The sequence below is a fragment of the Chiloscyllium plagiosum genome, unplaced genomic scaffold (genome assembly GCF_037043375.1).
Source record: "Chiloscyllium plagiosum isolate Xiang-an unplaced genomic scaffold, Cpla_swu_hap1 HiC_scaffold_1, whole genome shotgun sequence".
Taxonomy (NCBI): Eukaryota; Metazoa; Chordata; class Chondrichthyes; order Orectolobiformes; family Hemiscylliidae; genus Chiloscyllium; species Chiloscyllium plagiosum.
In genome coordinates this window covers 89,605,652-89,625,430 of record NW_028270139.1, presented here as the reverse complement: position 1 = coordinate 89,625,430, position 19,779 = coordinate 89,605,652, and the positions used below count along the sequence as shown (strand labels likewise).

General features: G+C 39.6%; 1 protein-coding gene across 1 annotated transcript in view; it reads left to right on the top strand.

Moving 5' to 3' along the window:
• Positions 1–19,779, top strand: part of zswim6 (zinc finger, SWIM-type containing 6) — a 195,849-nt gene that overhangs the window by 133,119 nt on the left and 42,951 nt on the right. Inside the window, exon 5 of the mRNA XM_087988736.1 lies at positions 17,975–18,154. Coding sequence (XP_087844862.1) covers positions 17,975–18,154 — 180 coding nt within the window. The remainder of the gene's footprint in view (positions 1–17,974; positions 18,155–19,779) is intronic.

Genomic DNA, 19,779 nt, shown 5'->3' with positions numbered 1-19,779 from the left:
CTTTTAAAGTTCTTGAAAACTTATTCAATGTCAGTCATTTGGCACTGACTTAGAGTCATGGACATACTGAAGGAAATTCAGGTGATTGCGTGTTCTAGTGCCAATAACACTTAAAGCCGGTCTGTCTTAAGCAGATCTCCACCTTGCAAAGTATGTTTCTTTTTCAAGTTTCCAGTTGGTCACTGTTAGGATATTCCTCCCTTGCAGCATCGAGCGCGGCCTGGAAGCTGGTTATGGGAATAGGGAGGGGAAAGTTTAGGCTGGGTGGGATGCTTTCGGAGGGTAGGTATGGATGGGCCTGTGGCTTGCTTTTACACTGTAGGGGTTCTATATTCTTACCTATACACTTAGTCTGTCTAAATTCCCTTGCAGCTGCTCTGAATCCTTTTCACAATTCTCAGCCCCACCTAGTTTTGTCATCCACAAGCTTGCAAGTATCGCATTTGAACCACATCTAAATCATTGTTATAGATTTTGAATAATAAGAATGAAAGCACTGACTCTTCTGGTACTCCACTATTTAAACTCTGCTAATTTAAGAATTACCTATTAAATCCTACTGTTCTGTCTACCATCCAGTACTCACTCCATATTGTCACAATTCCCATATGCTTTAAAGTTTGCTCCCCAACATCCTGATGGGGACCTTATCAAATGTCTGTTGAAAATCCAAGTAGGTCATATTTATTGGGTTCCCCATTACCAATTCCTCAAAAACTCTTTAACTTGTCAAACATGTTCTACCTTTCATAAATCAATGACTGTGCTTAATCCTAGCAATATTTTCTAAGTTTCCAGTTATGTATCTTTTATAAGCGATTTGAGCATTTTCTTTACTCATGATGTCATTACTAAGTGGGCTGTCTTTTCTCTCTCCCGCCTTTCTGAAACAGTGGAGTGACATTTGCAGGAGCCATTCTAAAATCTAGATAACTTTGGAAGATGACCACTAATGTACCTAATTTCTCTATAGTCATTCAGTCAATACTCTTGGATGGAGATCATCAGATCCAGAATTTATCCACTTTCAGTCCCATTAATTTCGCCAGTGTTACTTATTTTACAAAACTAATTTATTTCAGTTTCTCGTTGGTCCCTTGGTACTCTTGTACTATATTTCTGAGAGATTTGTTTGTATCGTGAGGCATATAAAGTATTTAATACCTTTGTCATTTCCTTATTCTCCAGATAAATGCTCTTTTTTCTGCTTTAAGATGTGGTACATTTGGCTTTGCTCATCTTTTCCTTCACACATGTCTGTAGAATGCCTATTTTCATATCCTATTTTGTCTTTCAGTTTTTTGGTTCTCTTTTGCTGAATTCTAGAGTGCTGTCAATCCTCAGGCTTACTCATTTATATTTTGGCAGTTTGTTAAGCCTCTTCTAAAAGCAAAGTACTGCTGATGTTCGAAATCTGAAATAAAATCTCAGTGGAGAGCAAACTCCGTTGTCTTGCAGCATCTGTGGAGAGAGTGAATTAATGTTTATGGTTCAGAATGATTTCTAAAGAAGTTTTTTTTTCTACAGATGCTGCCAACGTGAGTTTGTCTAGCATTTCATGTGTTTTATTTATTGTAAGCTTTTTTTCCTTTGTAATATAATCTTTTAACTTTTGTATGTTAACCATGGTTGGATCATCTTTCTTCTTTGCTTTTGTTCTTAAAAGATACAAATTTATTATGAAAAATGTTATTTCAATGCCAGCCCCCCTCAATGTCTTGATAAAAGTTTCCCAACTGAACACAGACATTTTGGCCCTCATACACTTGTAGCTTGCTTTGTTTAGATTTAAGATACTATAAGATTTGGGACCTGAAGTAGGCCATTCAGCCCATCAAGTCTGCTCCACATTCTATTAGATTATGGCTGATACCCTAATCCTCAATCCCACTTTCTTCCCTTTTACCCATAACTCTTGATTCTCTTACTGATTTAAAAACCGGTCTTCTCAGGCTTGAGTATACTTGATGATCCAGTATCTACAACCCTCCGTGGCAAAGAATTCTGCAGATGCACTATCTCTGAGGGGGGTGGGGGGAGTGGAGAATCCTCCTCTTGTATATCTTAAATGGGCAGCCCCTTTTTCTGAGATTATGCCCTTTTGTCTTAGAATCTGTTGCAAGGAGAAAGAGCATTTCGGCATCCACCCTGTCAGGTCTCTTAAATTTGTATGTTTCAATAGGTTGCCCCTCATTCTTCTGAACTCAATTGAATGCAAGCCCAACCTACTCAACCTCCTCTCATAAAATAGTTCCTTCATACCTTGCATGGACCTGGTGAACCTTCTGCCTTGCCTCTAATGCTAGTGTATCTTGCCTTGGTTAAGGGGCTCAAACCTGTTCAGTGTTTCAGCTGTGGTCTTGCTAATGTCTTGTGTAATTCTAGCAAAACCAGCTTACTTTTATACTCTATTCCCTTTTTTAAATTCGTGGTCAACATTCCATTTACCCTCCCTGTTACTTGCTGAACTTGTGTGCTCACTTTTTGTGGTTTATGTATGAGGTATCTCAAATCCATCTGCTGCAAATTTCTGCAGTCTTTCTCCATTTAAGTAATATTCAGTTCCTGTATTCTTCCTGTCAAAGTGAATAACCTCATTTTTCTGCACTTTGTATTCCATCAACTAACGTCTTGCTTGCTTAACCCAATCTCTGATTGAACTACAACGCTTTCAAAATTGCAAAATTCTATTGTGTTGTAGTCACTCTTCCTTAGAGACTCCTTTTACGACAAATTATTAATTAGCAACATTTCTTTTACAAAGCCCTTTAATAGTTTTGACCTGGAGGCCCGAATCTCTCGTTCTCAAATGAGTAATGTTGTCTGTTTCTTTTTTCACTTTTAAAAGCCACTTTCAAAACAACCACCAAGTACTAGTTGTGACTGTTATTGCAGGTTTGTGAATAGAAGAAGTTTTCATTGTCCTCTTAGAGGGAAGCTAATCTAAATATGTGGGTTTTGTGACGCTAAGTTTTTTTGGGGGGGTGGGATATGAATTCAGACTTCCAAGCATATTTAGACAAGAAAAAGTTCTCTCAAATTTTCCATTATGCCAATTCTGATCTGTGCTATGTTGATCTTGATAACATGAGATCGCTATTTGGAATATATAGTTTTTGGCTGTTATAGCTGCAGGTTTTTTATTTGAGATTTTGACAAGTCCTCAAGTGTTGTGTTTGCAGCTGATGTTAATACTAGAAAAGTAAAATTCTAGAGTTAAACCTGGATTGATTGGACCATAAGCTGTCTTTTTGCAATTTGTTCACTGATGGTCAATCACTAAACATATAATGGCCTGCCAATGTACAGAGGAACCTTGATTAGTTGACATTCGATTAAACGAGTTTCAGCTTATCCGAGCTAGATCGCAAGGTCCCGATACTTGGCTAACTGTTAGCTGGCATTCGACTAACCGAGTGAAATACTCCCTGCCCATGTCCTTTGGATAATTGAGGTTCCTCTGTACTTAAATGTTGATAATTTAGTAATTGCACACAAGGGAAACAAACAAACTATCTTAAACTATACAAGAACTATTTGCGATGCAGAATTAATAATATCAGAAATAAGATCCAACACTTCTACTTTAACAGCCTTAGAGACACAAACCTGAATGGAGGGCCACTCTGTTTCATATGAACACAGGAGTGGATTTTGTTCCTTGTTCTGTGTGCATGGCTCTGTATTTTCTGGCAAACTTCTGCATTCATTTAATGCTATTTTTTCTATTTAATGTGTTAAGAAAAAAAATCTGTGTGAGCAGTCAGTAAGAGCTCGTAAATTTAGCAGCCTTGTAGGTTTCTTTCTGCTTGACTTAAAGCTTTCTATGTCAGGTGTTTCTCTCCATTTCAAAATCATTCAGGGTCTCTTCTTTCCTGACTGTGACACTTCACTACTGATGACATTAGAGCCCTTATCTCTAATCTGCTTCTCTCTGAAAGAAACCTGCACACACTTTGACCTGGATGGCTTTCTCTTTCTACAATTAATATTTTTCTGACTCCATCATCTTATGTCATAAGACACCCATAATAGCCCTTTTTCCCCTCTTTTGTTTTCGAGTGCTGAGCAATTCTTAAGCTTTTTTAAGACACTTTTAAATGCGTGTAAACCAGTTTTCCAGACAATCCATTATCTGTCACAGAACTCAAAAATAAAACAAAACTGTCTTCCCTTCTCAACACCTATATCGAAATATTAATCAAACTTAAAATTATTCCTGGTTCAATCCATTTTATGTATGAATACAAGTAGTAGCAGCAAAAGTTAACCATCCATCTCCTTGAGCCTGCTCTGCCATTCAGTAAGATCAAAGCTGATCTTTTGAGTTTTGAATTCAACATTCCTATCAACCACTGATAATCCTTGATTACTTCTGCCCGACAATAATCTATCAACCTCTATCTTAAATATTCAATGGCCCATCGCCTCCACACTCTGAGGCAGAGTCACCCAACCCTCAAGGAGAAAAATAGTCCCTTCCTTTCTGTCCTGAAAGAGTGACCCCTAATATTAAAGCAGTGCCCCCGAGTTCTGGACTGACCCACAAGAGAAAAGATTGTTTCCATGTTCACCTGGTCAAGCCAATTATACACATCATCTACACTTCTATAAAGTCGCCAATCAATGTCAGTCAAGGTGGTAGATGAGAATATGGAATTTGAAGCACAAGAGTTCTGTGATCTTATTGAATGATGAAGCAGGTTCAAAAGGCCAAGTGGTCAATTTTTTTGCTTTTTTTTTGTATTTGTATATAAAATGGACTGAACCAGGTATAATTTTAAAGTTTAATTTGTATTTATATATTGTCAGAGGGGAAACCGTTTTAATTTTTACTTTTCTTTGAGTCTGAAATTGGTAGAGTGTTGTCTGGAAATGTTGTTTGCATGCATGTAAATGAGCCTTCAGTCATACACTGCAAAACTCTTGGGGAAACAAAACAAATCCAGTGTGTCCAATCTATCTTCTTAAAACCACACATTCATTTCAGTTAGCAAATTATTAGACATCCTCTGAGCCACCTCCAATGCATTTATGTCCCACAGTGGTACTTGTAATGTCATTGGACCAGCAATCCAGAACCCTGGGTTAACTAACATTCTTGAGATGTAGGTTCGAATCCCACCAGAACAAATCAATAAAATTTGAATTCACTAAAAATCCAGAATGAAAAGATAATTGTGTAGGCAATCCAGAATGACAGGAAAACCATCTTGTTCATTAGCTTCCTTTTTTTTAGCGAAGGGAAACTGCTATCTTTAGTTGACCTGGTCTACATGTGACTCCAAATCCACAGTAATATGATTACCCAGAAGACAGTTAAGAGACAATTAGGAGTGTGTAATAAGTGCTGTCCTTGCCGATGATACACCTATCCTCCTTGAAGTATGGAACCAAAACTGCATGTAGTATTCACCAACACACTGTACAGTTGAAGCGTAAACATCCTTACTTTTTATGTTCAATTCTTATCTCATTAGCCACCTTTTACTATGGTGCTGTACCTGCGTAAGATTGCTTTTGTGTCTCATGCACTAGGAACTCCTCGATCCCTCAAACTCTGAATTCTGTATTTGTTTTCCACTTGAATATTTTCTTGCATTGCAGTTGATCTACCAGACTTTTCCCCCTTCACTGAGCCTATCAATATCTGTCTGCAACCTCCTTATGTTTTCTTCACAACCTACTTTCCTACTAATCTTGGGTCATCTGTAAATTTAGCTACAATTCCTTCTCTTTCCTGGTCAGAGTCATTGATGTAAATTGTAAATGTTTTTGAGACTCCTACACAGGTCTCTGTGGAACTAGATTTATCACATCCTGCCAATCAGACAGAGCGCCACTTAGCATACTCTGTTTTCTGACCGCCAACAGATCTCCTATCCATGCCAACATACTCCCTACACTGACATTTTACTTTCTGCAGTAGCCCATGTAACAACTTAGCAAGCCACGTCTGGAAATCCAAGTACAGTACCTATAGGATACCCTTTGTCAAACAATTCCAATAAATTGGTATGACTTGATTTCCCTTTGATAAAACCATGTTGACTGTTTCCAATTAAATGAGCTTTAAATGTGCAAGTATACTCCCCTTTTAATGATTGATTACAACATCTTTCCCATAACAGACATCATCAAGCTAACTGGCCTATAGTTTCCTGTTTTCTGCCTCCCTCTTTGATGACTCCTGAGGCTGATGGAAGGAAGTTTGGAAAATTAACACCAAAAATCTATTAGCTCACTAGCAAACCCTAAGATGAAATCCATCTGAGGACATATAAGCATGCAGCTCTTGTCTGTTTGCTGAGTATCACTTCCTTGCAATTGTGATTTCATCAAGCTCTTCTCTCCCTTCCACCTCATGATTTACAGTTTCTGCAATGTTTTTATGTAGAATTGGCACTCTTCCTTTGCGCAATTATACACTTGTTTTTTCTTGAGTTATATACGTTCTGTAACTTGTTTAGTTATCCATAGCAGTGAGTCTTCACTTCTTTATGGTGGGAATATGCTTATTCTGAAATATCCCCTTAAATGTCTGTCACTGTGATTCTAATGGTCTTTCTCCTAGCCTGGTTATGTCAGCCAACTCAACTTTCCATTCTACTCTGGGCACAGCTGAACGGGATCATTAATCATGAAATATTACACAATACCAAGTTACTCATAACTTGCTCCCTGGTTGATTCCAGAATGTGGTTTAAGAATCTGCTGTAAGGAACTATTTCTGAAGCCTTCTATGAGCTCCTCACCCAGGCTTCTGCTAACCTTATGATTTTTTCCAGTTTATATGTTGATGAGACTGAACCATAATTATTGCTATTTCTTTTGCATAGTTGTCCAATGCTTGAATACTTCGCCCATATTGTGGTAAGTGTCAGGAAGCCTGTAGGACACCTTTCAATAGTGATTTATTTCCCCAATTATTTTTCATACTACCCAAATGGATTCTCCCTCCTGATCTCTTGAACCAAGGTCATCAACTATTAAAAATGCCATCCTTGATTTAATAGAGCTACTTATCCACCTTTCAAAAAGAACAGGAAGCTTGATGAAGTTTTAATACCCCTGACATCCAAGACCCTTGTTGCCCTGCAACCAGCTTTATGTAATGGATATAGGATTGTACTTATTGACCTGAATGTGTGCTATCAATTTCTTCACTTCTTTATGATGCTATGTGTATTCACCTACAGAGCCTATAGTTTTATTGTCTTGTTGTCTCTGGAACATCTAGTTTTGATTGTTAATGTATCTCTAGGATTTTTCCCTCGCTGCCCTTTTGCTTTCATTCTATGACCCTTGGTTCTGTTCTCTTTTCTTTCCTTATCTTTCTTCTTTGAAAGAGCACATAGTCATACAGAATGGAAACACACACTTTGGTCCAACTCATCCATGCTGACCAGGTTTCCTAAACTGAGCTAGTCTCATTTGCTGGTGTTTTATCCATTCTCTAAATCTTTCCTATTGCTATACCTGTCCAAGTGTCTTGTAAATGTTAAAATCATACTCGTCTCTACTATTTCCTCTGGCAGCTCGTTCCATATATGTACCATCCTCTGACCCAGTTGCCCCTCCGGTTCCTTTTCAAATCTTTCTCCTCCCACCATAAACCAATGCCCTCTAGTTTGGAATCCCCTACTGTGGGGAAAAGACCTTACCTATTCACCTTATCTATGCATCTCATGATTCTAAAAAGCCTGAGGTGACCAGTCAGCCTCCCGAATCTACAAAATAAAAACCGAAAGAACTGTGGAGGTTGTAAATCAGAAACAAAGGCAGAAGTTGCTGGAAAAGCTCCGCAGTCTGACAACATCTATGGAGAGAAATCAAAGTTAGTGTTTCTGGTCCGATGACTCTCCCTCGGAAAACCAGAGGAAGGGTTACCGGACCCGAAATGCTAACTTTGATTTCTCTGCATAGCTGCTGCCCGACCTGCTGAGGTTTTCCAGCAACCTCTGTTTTTGCTCCCAAATCTATTAGCCTGCCTTATATCGGTGAAGAAACTTGGGATAGTTATTTTAGAGATGCTGCATAAAAATGCTTTGTTAAATAATTTAATAAACGATTACATTGATAATAGGAAAGAACTTGCATTTATGTACCTCCTGACACAAGCTCAAGCTGTGACGAAAGCATTTTACAGTCAAACTGCTACTTGAAGTAGTCATTGTTGCAATCCAGGAAACACAGCTGCCACAGTGCGCACACAGGTTCCACTTGTAGCAGCGAGACAAGGACTAGACCAGGGCTTCCCAAAGTTGGGGCCAGGACCCCAAGTGGGCTAATGAACTGAAATATTGGGATGATATGCTCTGAGATAGCAATGGCCACCATAGGACACTGCCTAAATTGAAATACATTCAACCCTGCTGCATCCAATCAGTCGCCACTCCCTCTTCTCCATTCTTCCTGAAGAGCTGTAACAATGTTCAAGCATCTTTCCACATTTGATCTCTTGCTCCAAACTTCCAAATAATAGTAATAATCATCATATCATAAACCTTCATCATTAAAGGAGATAGTGCACTGACTATTTCTAAATAGTTATAGCATTTCCAAAAATATTTTGGTGTTGATTAGCAGAGTCAAATTTGTTGTGCATCTCCACAGAATACTATGTCCATCTTCATGGCGAAGATTCATAAAATTCTCAGCTTGCGATTGTGCTTGGCAATTGGGAATGTGCTCTGTATCCTCCTTCGCCATTCTCAACATACCTCCTGAACACTTAAAGTTTAGCATTAGTGTTAGTCTGGGAGCAAGCCTGAGGAGTAGTACTTGCTTGAAAACAAAGAATGCAAAAGGGATAACTTTAAATTACGAAGCTGGCAGGGATGAAGGTACTTAGATCTTACAATTGGCTCATGAATAATAATTATAATTATGCACAAGTGTTACTTTTCCCAGACGTAAAATGCTACAAGAGTGTTTTAATAGCAGTGACAATCTTTTTGTAATGTTCCCCCTCAATAATTGTTCTGAGGTTATTTGGGCAAAATCTCTGAAAGGATAAAGCAATTGACCTTAATCCCAGTGCAAAGTGCATTGAAATCTTCTGTTGTGAATTGAATAGGTTCTTGCCTACGGTGGTTATACCTGCTGATCCCTTAAAGCTCTCATTGCCTCCTGGTCTATATGTATGGGCTCTATGAATTGGCTTTGAAATGAAGGGAACCTTTTCCGATACCTTTTCATTGACTTGAGGCTTGATAAAGTTGCTGCTCATGACAGAGGTTATGATTTTGTACAATAACGAAAGGTGACATGTAGAATGCTGAAGTGAATAGGGTTTCCATGTAAGCCAAATGGCTCAGTTAACTCTGTGTGCTAGTGACAGCATCACATTGCTTCAAGGCTGCTTTCGAATTAAATGCTGAGCACTGCTAGATACTAGGCATTGCAGTAAAGCTGATTTTTTTTTTGTCAGCAAATGGGATCTGCAAGTTAATTGGTGTTTCTGCAGGCTTCTGGCTGTGAAATGAAATTGGAAGCCCTTTAGCCACATGGAAAAGCAGGACCTGAATACAAATGTCACGAGTTACTGTCTGAAGCTGACTATGAGATGAACGCTTTCTCACTCTGAAGATAGTCTGTTTATAGATGATTTGACTATAGGGATTACGTTTGAGGCAGAATTCCCCATTTATCATGAACAAGGGCATGCTACATTCTGATGTCCTTGTGCCAAGATAAATAAAATCATTTAAACCTTTGTCGTTTTGACAAAAATAGACCTTCTGTATAGTGGTAGGTTCAGAATTTTCATGAAGAAACATCTAGTGAAAGAGTTAAATAAAAAATACATTTAAAATGTTACTGCAAAAGAACTATTTGCTGTAGTGTAGTATGGAAGATTCATTATATTTGTCATTCCTAAAAACAGATCCTGTTACCAAAGCTGGGCCATTCTCATGACGGCCTAATAAAGCTGAAACTCTTAAATTAAATCCCTGATGCTTAATCTGATGAAACCACTGAGGTAGAAGAATATTAGATGAGTGTCTGCTATACTTCAGAGTGATGGACCCCCAAACAGCTTGTCAACACAGGGATTACAATAACAAATTTAATGGTAGACTAACTCTGCCTTAACAAATATTGGAAACGCCAACCAAGATCCCATCTTCAGGATAAATTAGTTAACATTCCTCAATTTTCACTTGCTTTTTATTTTAACTGTGAACTGACCTCATTTGAAGAGTATTCAATTGTTTTATATTTTAACAGTTCACAGCAGAGACAAACCATAAGCAGTTTTTGATCTGATTTCACATAATCTGTGTTTGTCAGTTCTCATTTTTCTTCACCCAAACAGTTGCTTGATAGCTTGGATAAATTGTTTCGATTTGATTTTGCATCATAGAACAAAGAGCAATTATATTTGTTTTATTTGTGACTCTCCTCCACCTCTTTCTTCCCTCCTTGCGAACCAAGCCCCTAACTTCAATGGTTCAAAACTAACAGGAAATATTTGTGTGAAAATGTATTTAGATGCTGCATTCAAAAACATTTCATGAAGTCTGTTAATTTACTTTAACTTGGGTTGTTTTTTAATGCAGTATGTAGTCTGCTTTTCAACAAATGAAAAGTGTAGTTTGGAAAAGGGCAATGATTCCCACTTGCCTTCGATAGCCCAGGTAATCTATTGCATTAATCAGACAGCCACTGTAAAATGCACAGGGAGTGATTAAAGTATCATACACAATACAATCAGCTTGAAGCAGATGTCAAGACCAATACATCAAAGTTTAATTCAATAATGGAGTGAATTAGGACAAAAAATCAAACATTCAGTCATCTGAGGACCCTGAGTCCATACCATGACACTCTTCTGAGAGAAGGCTGTATGCTGAGGGCTTGCCTGCTGCACATGATCAAGCTTTGTCTTTGAAGAAAATGTAAATTGTATAATTACCCGGAATGGCGACCTATTGTTAGTGGGCAACGTTTGCAGTATTTCAACTATACTGTTGTGTGAGTGGATAGTTACCCTGAAGCCTTTTTTCAATAAATTTGTATATCCTTTTTGTTATCAAGTTGCTGTCAGAATTATTGGTAATTGAAATGCTGCAAATACTGCTATTAGGCTCATGGATTCCTGAATTAAACCACATTACTGCATGGTATTATCATCACTGTTCTTATGTTTGAAACTTCTCTATTCATAAATGGAACGTTTACTCAAAATACAAGGGAAGCTCATTGCCCAGTTCACGCCGCCTGTTATGTGATGCTGTGTGACATGATCAATACCAAGATGCCTCTGACTCCACATCCTCTACACCACTGAGATGACGCTCAGTGATTAGTGCTGCTGCCTCACAGCACCAGGGTCCCAGGTTCAATTCCAGCCTTGGGCGACAGTCTGTGTGGAGTTTGTATGTTCTCCCAGGTGGGTTTCCTCCAGGTGCTCCGGTTTCCTCCCACAGTCCAAAGATGTGCAGGTCAGGTGAATTGGCCATGCTAAATTACCCATCGTGTTAGGTACATTAGTCAGAGGGTTGGGCCCAGGTTGGTTACTCTTCGGAGGGTTGGTGTGGACTTGTTGGGACGAAGGGCCTGTTTCCACACTGCAGGGGATCTAATCACATTGCCTACCTTTGCCATTTGTGATTAAACTATTGAAATATTTTTATAGGGGAACCTCGATTATCTGAACGTAATGGGCGGGCACTATTTCGTTCGGATAATCAATTATTCGGTTAATCGATTAAATGCCTTTCCTCTGGGGCTCGGAGTTTTTAAAGTCTGCTTCCCGTTCAGGGGACTGCAGCAGCACACAGCACTCGAAGTCCCCTGACGTCCCCTCCCCCGCCCCCAACAAACCCTGTGCAACACTGCCCTCCTGCCGGCTCCCCAACCCCGCGCACCCCTGCCCCCTTTCCGAGGCAGCCAGACTGTACACCAACAACAAGACTGCTGCTGCCTTTGTGGGGTAAGTCGCCAAATACCGCGTGTGTACACAACATTTTACTGCAACTTTTTGACCGGTTCCACCTTTGCCCTGTACAGAATAACCGAATAATTGATTATCCGAACGAAATAGTGCCCGCCCATTACGTTCAGATAATCGAGGTTCCCCTATAAAAATATTTCAATAGTTTAATCACAAATGGCAAAGGTAGGCAATGTTGGAGAGATTATTTAGGGAAGGAGGGTTTAGGGTACATGCCTGTGTAGAACTCCAGGGAAAGTGTGGAGAGAGAGAGGGGGCAGGAGGTCAGTCATTTAGAGACCGTGCCTGTTTAATCATTGTAAACAAAAGATGCGATCACTGTTGGAAACATGTCTTTGATGTAATGTTTCCATTGGGACCTGGAGATCTCCTTCGGATAATTGGTATTCGGATAATCAAGGTTCCTCTGTATTGGCTTGTTACCTCCAAGACTGTGACTCGAAGTCACTCCAGACAGTTTTCAGCTCATTCGAGCTCTGCCTGTGTCTCATCCCAAACCAAACCAAGTCTATCTTACGTGTCCTTACTGACCTGCATTTATCACTTGCCTTATTATTTTAAACACCAGGACCAGGCCTGCAACAGCAAAATACAGCCAGTGGTACAGGAGAGCTTGTCAATTCAGGCTATAGTTTCAAATGTGTGACTGGTTGTAACTAAGCAATTGACAAATCACACAATTTTGATCTGCTTGTAAACTTTATTGGAATTAATTATTGTTGAAATGGAAGGGTTATCACAATCTTTTTAAAACCTTTTTAGCAGCATGTTTGTTTTTTGTCTCTTTTCCTCTGGTAACAGAAGCTGAACTAACATTTCTCTGGAGCTTTGCTATACATCAGTTGTAATTTATTCGTACTGTTTCCCCAGTGGCATGAATATGAAATTGCATAGCGCTGTGTGAGTTAGTATCCAGTTATTTAATGGGAAACATGATATTTGCATACTTACACTAAAGAATCTCTTATGTACCAGTCAAACACAATTTGAATTCTTTATAAATTATCCTGGATATAAAACTAAATGGTGTCGTTAGACTTTGAGTTCAGCTGTATGGTTCAAAGTAGCCAATCATGTTATGACTATGAATCAAATGGAAGTTTGTTTTCCACCAGAATTATACTTTGTATTGGATGATCAAAATCTGTTTGCTCTATTTCGTCATGAATCCATTAAGACCATGATGCAGTGAAGAAGTTGTGCTTCTCCCTCATACCCCCCAGTTTTTGTTTAGGCAAGAGAAGTGCATTTTAGCCACACACAGGCTGCAGTAGTAATTGGTATGTGGTTGCGACAGTCCATCTAAATTTGTGGCAGTTGTAGCCTTAAATAGGTGTGCATTAGCAGTGATCTGCACATTGTCAAGCATGGATTAATTATTTAGAAGCATGCGTGCTGTAGTGAATGGGGGAAGGGGTGTGAGCCAAGAGCTGCACAATCCATCTCCCTGTCTCTCAAAATTGACACTTGTGCATTTTTTTTCATTACTTTTGAATTGCAAGCCTAAATTGAGCTGCAGGCTCCCAAATCATTCTGCAGTAGATGAATGTAATGCTTTTATTCATAAAAGTTTGTTTGCTGAGGCCCACAGTTTTGCACACCTGTGCAAACACTCATTGCTAACCAGGCAACAATTAATGAAGAGTGTGTAAAATGATTAATTTAGACCTTGTTCGGAGCCATTTATTCTGAGGCTGACCAATGGGTCAAAAATTGATATTTATTGTTCATTGTAATAGCAAATTATTCTGACTACATGTTATCTTTGTTCCTGCCAAGACCACTTCATGGTATTTAGTTTGGAATTATATTATGTTCAACGCTTTCTGCCCTGATGGCTTCATGTTGTGATAAGGTGGGCATTGGACAGGAGCTAAGTTGTGAAAACCACATCTGACACTTAGTACCAGCGTTTCTGTGGTCTGACCAAAACATTCTTTTTCCATTCACTACAAGGTTTCGCTGGCTAGGCAAGCCTTTTTCCATAGTTGCTCTTGACGAGGTGGTGGTGAGCTGCTGCCTTGACCAACTGCAGTCCATGTGCTGTGTAAGAGCACCCATGTTACTGTTAGTGTTTGACCTGGCGAAGCTGAAGAAATAGCTGTGTATTTCCAATTTGGAATAATGTGTGGCTTGCAAGGAACTTGTAGATAATGCTGTTGCCATGTATCTGCTGATCTTGTCCTTCTGGACAGAAGGTTATGGGTTTGGAAGGTGTTGTCTTACGAATCTTGGGACTTTCTGCAATGTATCTTGTGAATGATGCACAACCTATTACTGTATGTCAGTAGAGAAGAGAATAAATGTTAAAGGTAGTGGATATAGTACCAATCAAGCAGGTTGCTTTGTCCTGGGTCAAGCTTCTTGAGTGTTTGGACCATGTTTGCAATGAGGTCAGGAGCTGAATGATCACGGCAGAGTCCATGTTGAACACTTCCAAGGCAAGTTTTTTTAAAATTCATTCATGTGACGTAGGTATTGCTGTCTGGCCAACATTTATTGTCCATCCCTAGTTGCCCTTGAAGGTGGTGGTTAGCTACCACCTTGAGGCACTGCAGTCCATGTGTTGTAGGTTTTCCCATCATGCCATTAAGGATGGAATTCCAGGATTTTGACCCAGGCACAGTGAAGGGATGTTGATACATTTCCAAGCCAGGATGGTGAGTAGCTTGGAGGGGAACTTGCTGCTTGTGATATTACTCTTGCCCTTCGAGATGGAAGTAGTCATGGGTTTGGAAGATTCTGTCTGAGATCTTTGGATTTTTTTTGCGGTTAATCTTATAGATAGGTGACACTACTGCTGAGTGTTGGTGGTGGCGGATTGGTGCTTGTGGATGTCGTAAAGGTACAACTATGTAAACAGATTATGGAAAGACTTAGAGCAATAGGGTGGTGGTGATAGGAGATTTGAATTTTCCCAACATTGACTGGGATTTACTTAGTGTTGGAGGTCTAGATGGAGCAGAATTTGTAAGGAGAATCCAGAAGGGTTTCCTCGAGCGGTATGTAATTAGTCCAATTTGGGAAGGACCATACTGGACCTGCTGTTGGGGAATGAGCCTGGCCAGGTGGTTGAAGTTTCAGTAGGGGATTACTTTGGGCATAGTGATCACAATTCCATAAATTTTAGAATACTCATGGACAAATATGCGAGTGGTCTTAAAGAAAAAGTGCTAAATTGGGGGAAGCCAACTATACCAAACTTCAGTAGGAGCTGGGGAATGTAGATTGGGAGCAGCAGCTTGAGGGTAAATCCACATTTAATATGTGGGTGACTTTTAAAGAGAGGTTGATTGGAGTTTAGGAGAGCTATGTTCCTGCGAAAATGAGGGATAGAAATGGCAAGGTTAGGGAACCATGGATGACAGATGAAATTGAGACTAGCTAAGTGGAAAAATGAAGTGTGTATATGGACAAAGGCAAGTTATGCATGGAGTCAGAAAATGGATGAGATTCTGAGAGTTATCTGCATCGGTATTCACCAAGGAGAGGGACATGACTGATGTTGAGGTTAGGGATAGATATTTGATTAGGTTAAGTCGGCATAAGAAGGGAGGAAGTGTTGGGTATTCTAAAAGGCATTAAGGTGGACAAGTCTCCATGTCCGGATGGGATCTATCCCAGGTTACTGAGGGAAGCGAGAAAGAAAACAGAACTTTGCAGTATCCTTGAACACTGGTGAGGTCCCGGAGGACTGCTAATTGCTAATGTCGTCCCCTTGTTTAAGAAGGGTAGCAGGAATAATCTAGATGGTAATAGACTGGTGGGCCTGACATCAGTGATTGGGAAGCTGCTGGAGAAGATACTGAGGGATAGAATCTATTCCCATTTGGAAGAAAATGGGCTTATCAGTGATAGCCAAAATGATTTTGTGCAGAGAAGGTCATGTCTTACCAACTTAATAGAATTCTTTTGAGGAAGTGACAAAGTTGGTTGGTTGAGGGAAGGGCTGTAGATATCATTTACATGGACTTCAGTAAGGCATTTAATACCATGCGACTTCACCCTCTCCGTGGAAGGCTGCTAAAGAAGGTGAAGTTGCATGGGATCTAGAGTTCTAGCTAGATGGATGGAGAATTGGCTGGGCAACAGGAGATAGAGTAGTCGTGTAAGGGAGTTTCTCAAAATGGAGACCTGTGACCAGTGGTGTTCCACAGGGTTCTGTGCTGAGACCATTGTTGTTTGTGATATGCATAAATGATTTTGGAGGAAGCTATAAGTTGTCCAATTTGCATGTTTGCAATGACACTAAGATTGGTGGAATAGCAGATAGTGAAGGTGACTGTCAGAGAATACTGCCTAATATGAATAGATTGGAAAGTTGGGTAGAAAAATGGCAGATGGAGTTCAATCTGAGCAAATGCAAGGTGATGCAGTTTGGAAGATTCAATTCAAGAGCAAACTAAACAGTAAATGGAAAAGCCCTAGGGAAAATTGATGTACAGAGATCTGGGTGTTCGGGTTCATTATTCACTGAAGGTAGCAACACCGATCAATAGAATGGTCAGGAAGGCATACGCCATGCTTTCCTTCATTGGATGGAGTATTGAATGCAAGAGTTGAAAGGTCATGTTACAGTTGTATCAGACTTTGGTTTGGCCACATTTGAAATACCATGTACAATTCTAGTCACCACATATCCAAAAGAATGTGACTGCTTTGGCGAGGGTGCAGAGGAGGTTCACCAGGATGTTGCCTGGTATGGAGGGTGCTAGCTATGAAGAGAGGTTGAGTAGATTAGGATTATTTTCATTGGAAAGACGGAGGTTGGGTGGTGGGGGGGGGGGGGGGGGGGGGAGGCGGGGAGACCTGATTTAAGGTCTACAAAATCATGAGCAGTATCAACAGGGTGGATAGCAAGAAGTTTTTTCCCCAGAGTAGGGGATTCCATTATTAGGGGTCACTGGTTCAAAGTGAGGGGGGAAAGTTTAAGCGAAATACGTGTGGAAAGTTCTTGATGCAGAGGGTGGTGGATGCCTGGAACACATTGCCAGCAGAGGTGTTAGATGCAGGCACGATAGTATTGTTAACAAAGTTGTTAGGCAGATACATGAATGGGCAGGGAGCAAGAGGATAGAGATCCTTAGAAAATAGGTGACAGGTTTAGATGGAAGATCTGGATCAGTGCAAGCTTGGAGGGCTGAAGGGCCTGTTCCTGTGCTGTAACTTTGTTCTTTGTGTCAATCAAGTAAACTGCTTTGCGCTGGGTAGTGTCAAGTGCCTGTTTGTTGGACTGTTTGCCTGTAAATAACACTTCAAGCTGTTTAACTGCTTTCAACAAAGTGTGGTCTACATAGAGTATTGCTCAAGAACTGATTGGTTTTTGATGATGCGATGGATCCATATTCTGCAATCCTGTTTTTAAAAGGATCCATTGACATTGGGAGGTGAGACAAATTCACTTTATTTTCGAACCCTGTGGAATTTCTCAGTTGCTGTGGTGTTGCTTGTCACAGCTGTCAAAATTTGATCAGAGTTTTCTAAGCAGATTGGGTGATTGGTCTGAAGTTTATTCCGATAGGAGTTCTTAATTACAAAGCTAAGAAAAACTTTATTATAGAACATCAACCAGGCACACAAATGTCACATCTTTATCACTGAATTACATAATTAATGACGTAAAAATATGCTAGAAGTACGTTGTTTAATTTCTGGTGAATAGTGTGGTGAATGTATATGCTGTGTGCACTCTCTTAACTTTATCAAAAGCTTTGCGCACTGAGATTTCTGTCGCCCTTGTGTTTATTTAGCATATTTGCTCTGTAAAAATGATATTCTAATAGCTGGTTAAATTCCAGTTATGAGACACTTTATCATGAGTTAATTTCCATTGAGAAATGAAAAATGCCAAATACTAAAAGGCCTTTTTGCTATTTATGTAAATTGGCACGATGACTGGAGACTATTTACTCTCAATATTTATTAATGCTGATAAAAATTTAAATTTCCAGTTTGTTTCAAAGTTGAGATTTTGTTGGCATCGTTTTAATGTCTCTGTTTTTGGTTTCTTAGGTGCTCTGTGGATGTGTATAGTCTTAAATCCCCATTGCAAGCCTGAACAGAAAGCAGGTTGGCTAAAGCAGCTCAAAAAATGGAACTGTGTTGATGTTTGTCCCTGGGAGGATGGAAACCATGGCAATGAGCTGCCCAATTTAACCAATGCTTTGCCTCAGGGTGCAAATGCTAACCAAGGTGAGGAATAATTTAAGGACTTATTCTCCAGTCAATTATAATGCACTAGTGCTCTTTCTGGTTGTTCCAACTTAGCGTTGTTTGGTGCTGATGGTAGGAATCGAGATGGGCATGTGCCCGAAACGTCGAATCTTCTGTTCCCTAGATGCTGCCTGACCTGCTGTGCTGTTCCAGCAATAAAGTTTCAGCTAGGAATCGAGATGCAAATGGAATGGTCTGACTTCTCGAGGGCAGTTAGAAAGCCACATCAAATGCTGTCCTTGACAGTGGTGCTTGCATATTATGAAGCAATATATTTATAATGTTGTGTGTCAAGCTGGGACTCCTTCACCTAGTATTCAAAAGCCAATACAAAGGCACATAACTGTTGGAGGATTTTGCTAAAGTAAATAAGGAAACAATGTTTTCATGGGCTAGTAAGTAAGTAGCTGGAGGACATGAGTGTAAAGTTATTACCAAAAGGGTGCAGTTGGAATTATTTATTATGTATTTACTTAGAGGAAATGGAATGCATCCTAGAAATGTGGGTGTAAACAAACACCAAACTATTGTTTAAATGCACAGTGGATACATATTTTTAAGAAATGAAGTTGATGGAGGTGTAAGGGGAAAAAGGTTTGAGTAAGAAACTACAGATATATAGATTTAAAAACTCAAAACTACGAACAAATTTTCATATCTCTTCTGGAGGTTCAAGTTTAAACTTTTGTACAACTGAGATAAACAGACCATGACTGTCTCAAATTTAATTAGAACTGAAGGAAAATAATTTTATTGAAGTAATTTTCCATTTTGGTAATGACTAAATCTGGAATGATTGTAATTTGTGATATCTGATTGTTGAGTTTAGAGTTTTTAGAATGTGTGGAAAATCCAGCACTTAGAAGTGACTTTCACATCATTATGTTTCATAGACCATGAAAAGATTTTTTGCAACTAGGAGCAGGAGATCCCTGATTCAGTGGAGTTCCTGGTAATGTGCAATCTGCTCAATTTGCAGAAGAGTGCAAATGCCATAGTACCAGCAGCTGCAGAAAAAAAAATTCAAGTTGTCATTTTCAGCACTTATTTTTCCTGAATGCTAGGAAAACCAGTGTGTAAGAGTATAAAACACAGCAACTAGAAGAGGCCATTCAGCCGCTGGAGTCATTCTGTTTGTGCTTAATCTAATCTAAACTTCATAGTCATTTACCAACTTGTTCTGCAGCCCTTGATATATTTAGCTAGAGGACGATATCTACCTAGATCTTGAAATTCTCAAGGATCTCTGCATCCTTGCCTTTGGAAGATTCCAGTTTCATATTTGTGGGGCTGAGAAAATGCTCTGGATTTCTCACCGGAATGGCCTACCTGAAACTGAATATTCTGTTCCTTTCTTGATTCTTCCCAACGGTGACAAGCGTTTCTCTATCGTTGCTGTGTTGATTTCTCTTAACCTTTTGAATTCTCTCGACTGGAATGGCTCTGTACAGCTGAAGAAGCTCTTCCCATTTTTTAATCCAGCCTCCTTAGAATTAGGCCAAGTGTTTCAGCAGTTTCTTTGATTACTCTTTTATTTTTTTAAAACCTATGGACCAAATTCTGAGACTTGTATGCATAGGCAACCTTGCTCCTCCACAGCTCCT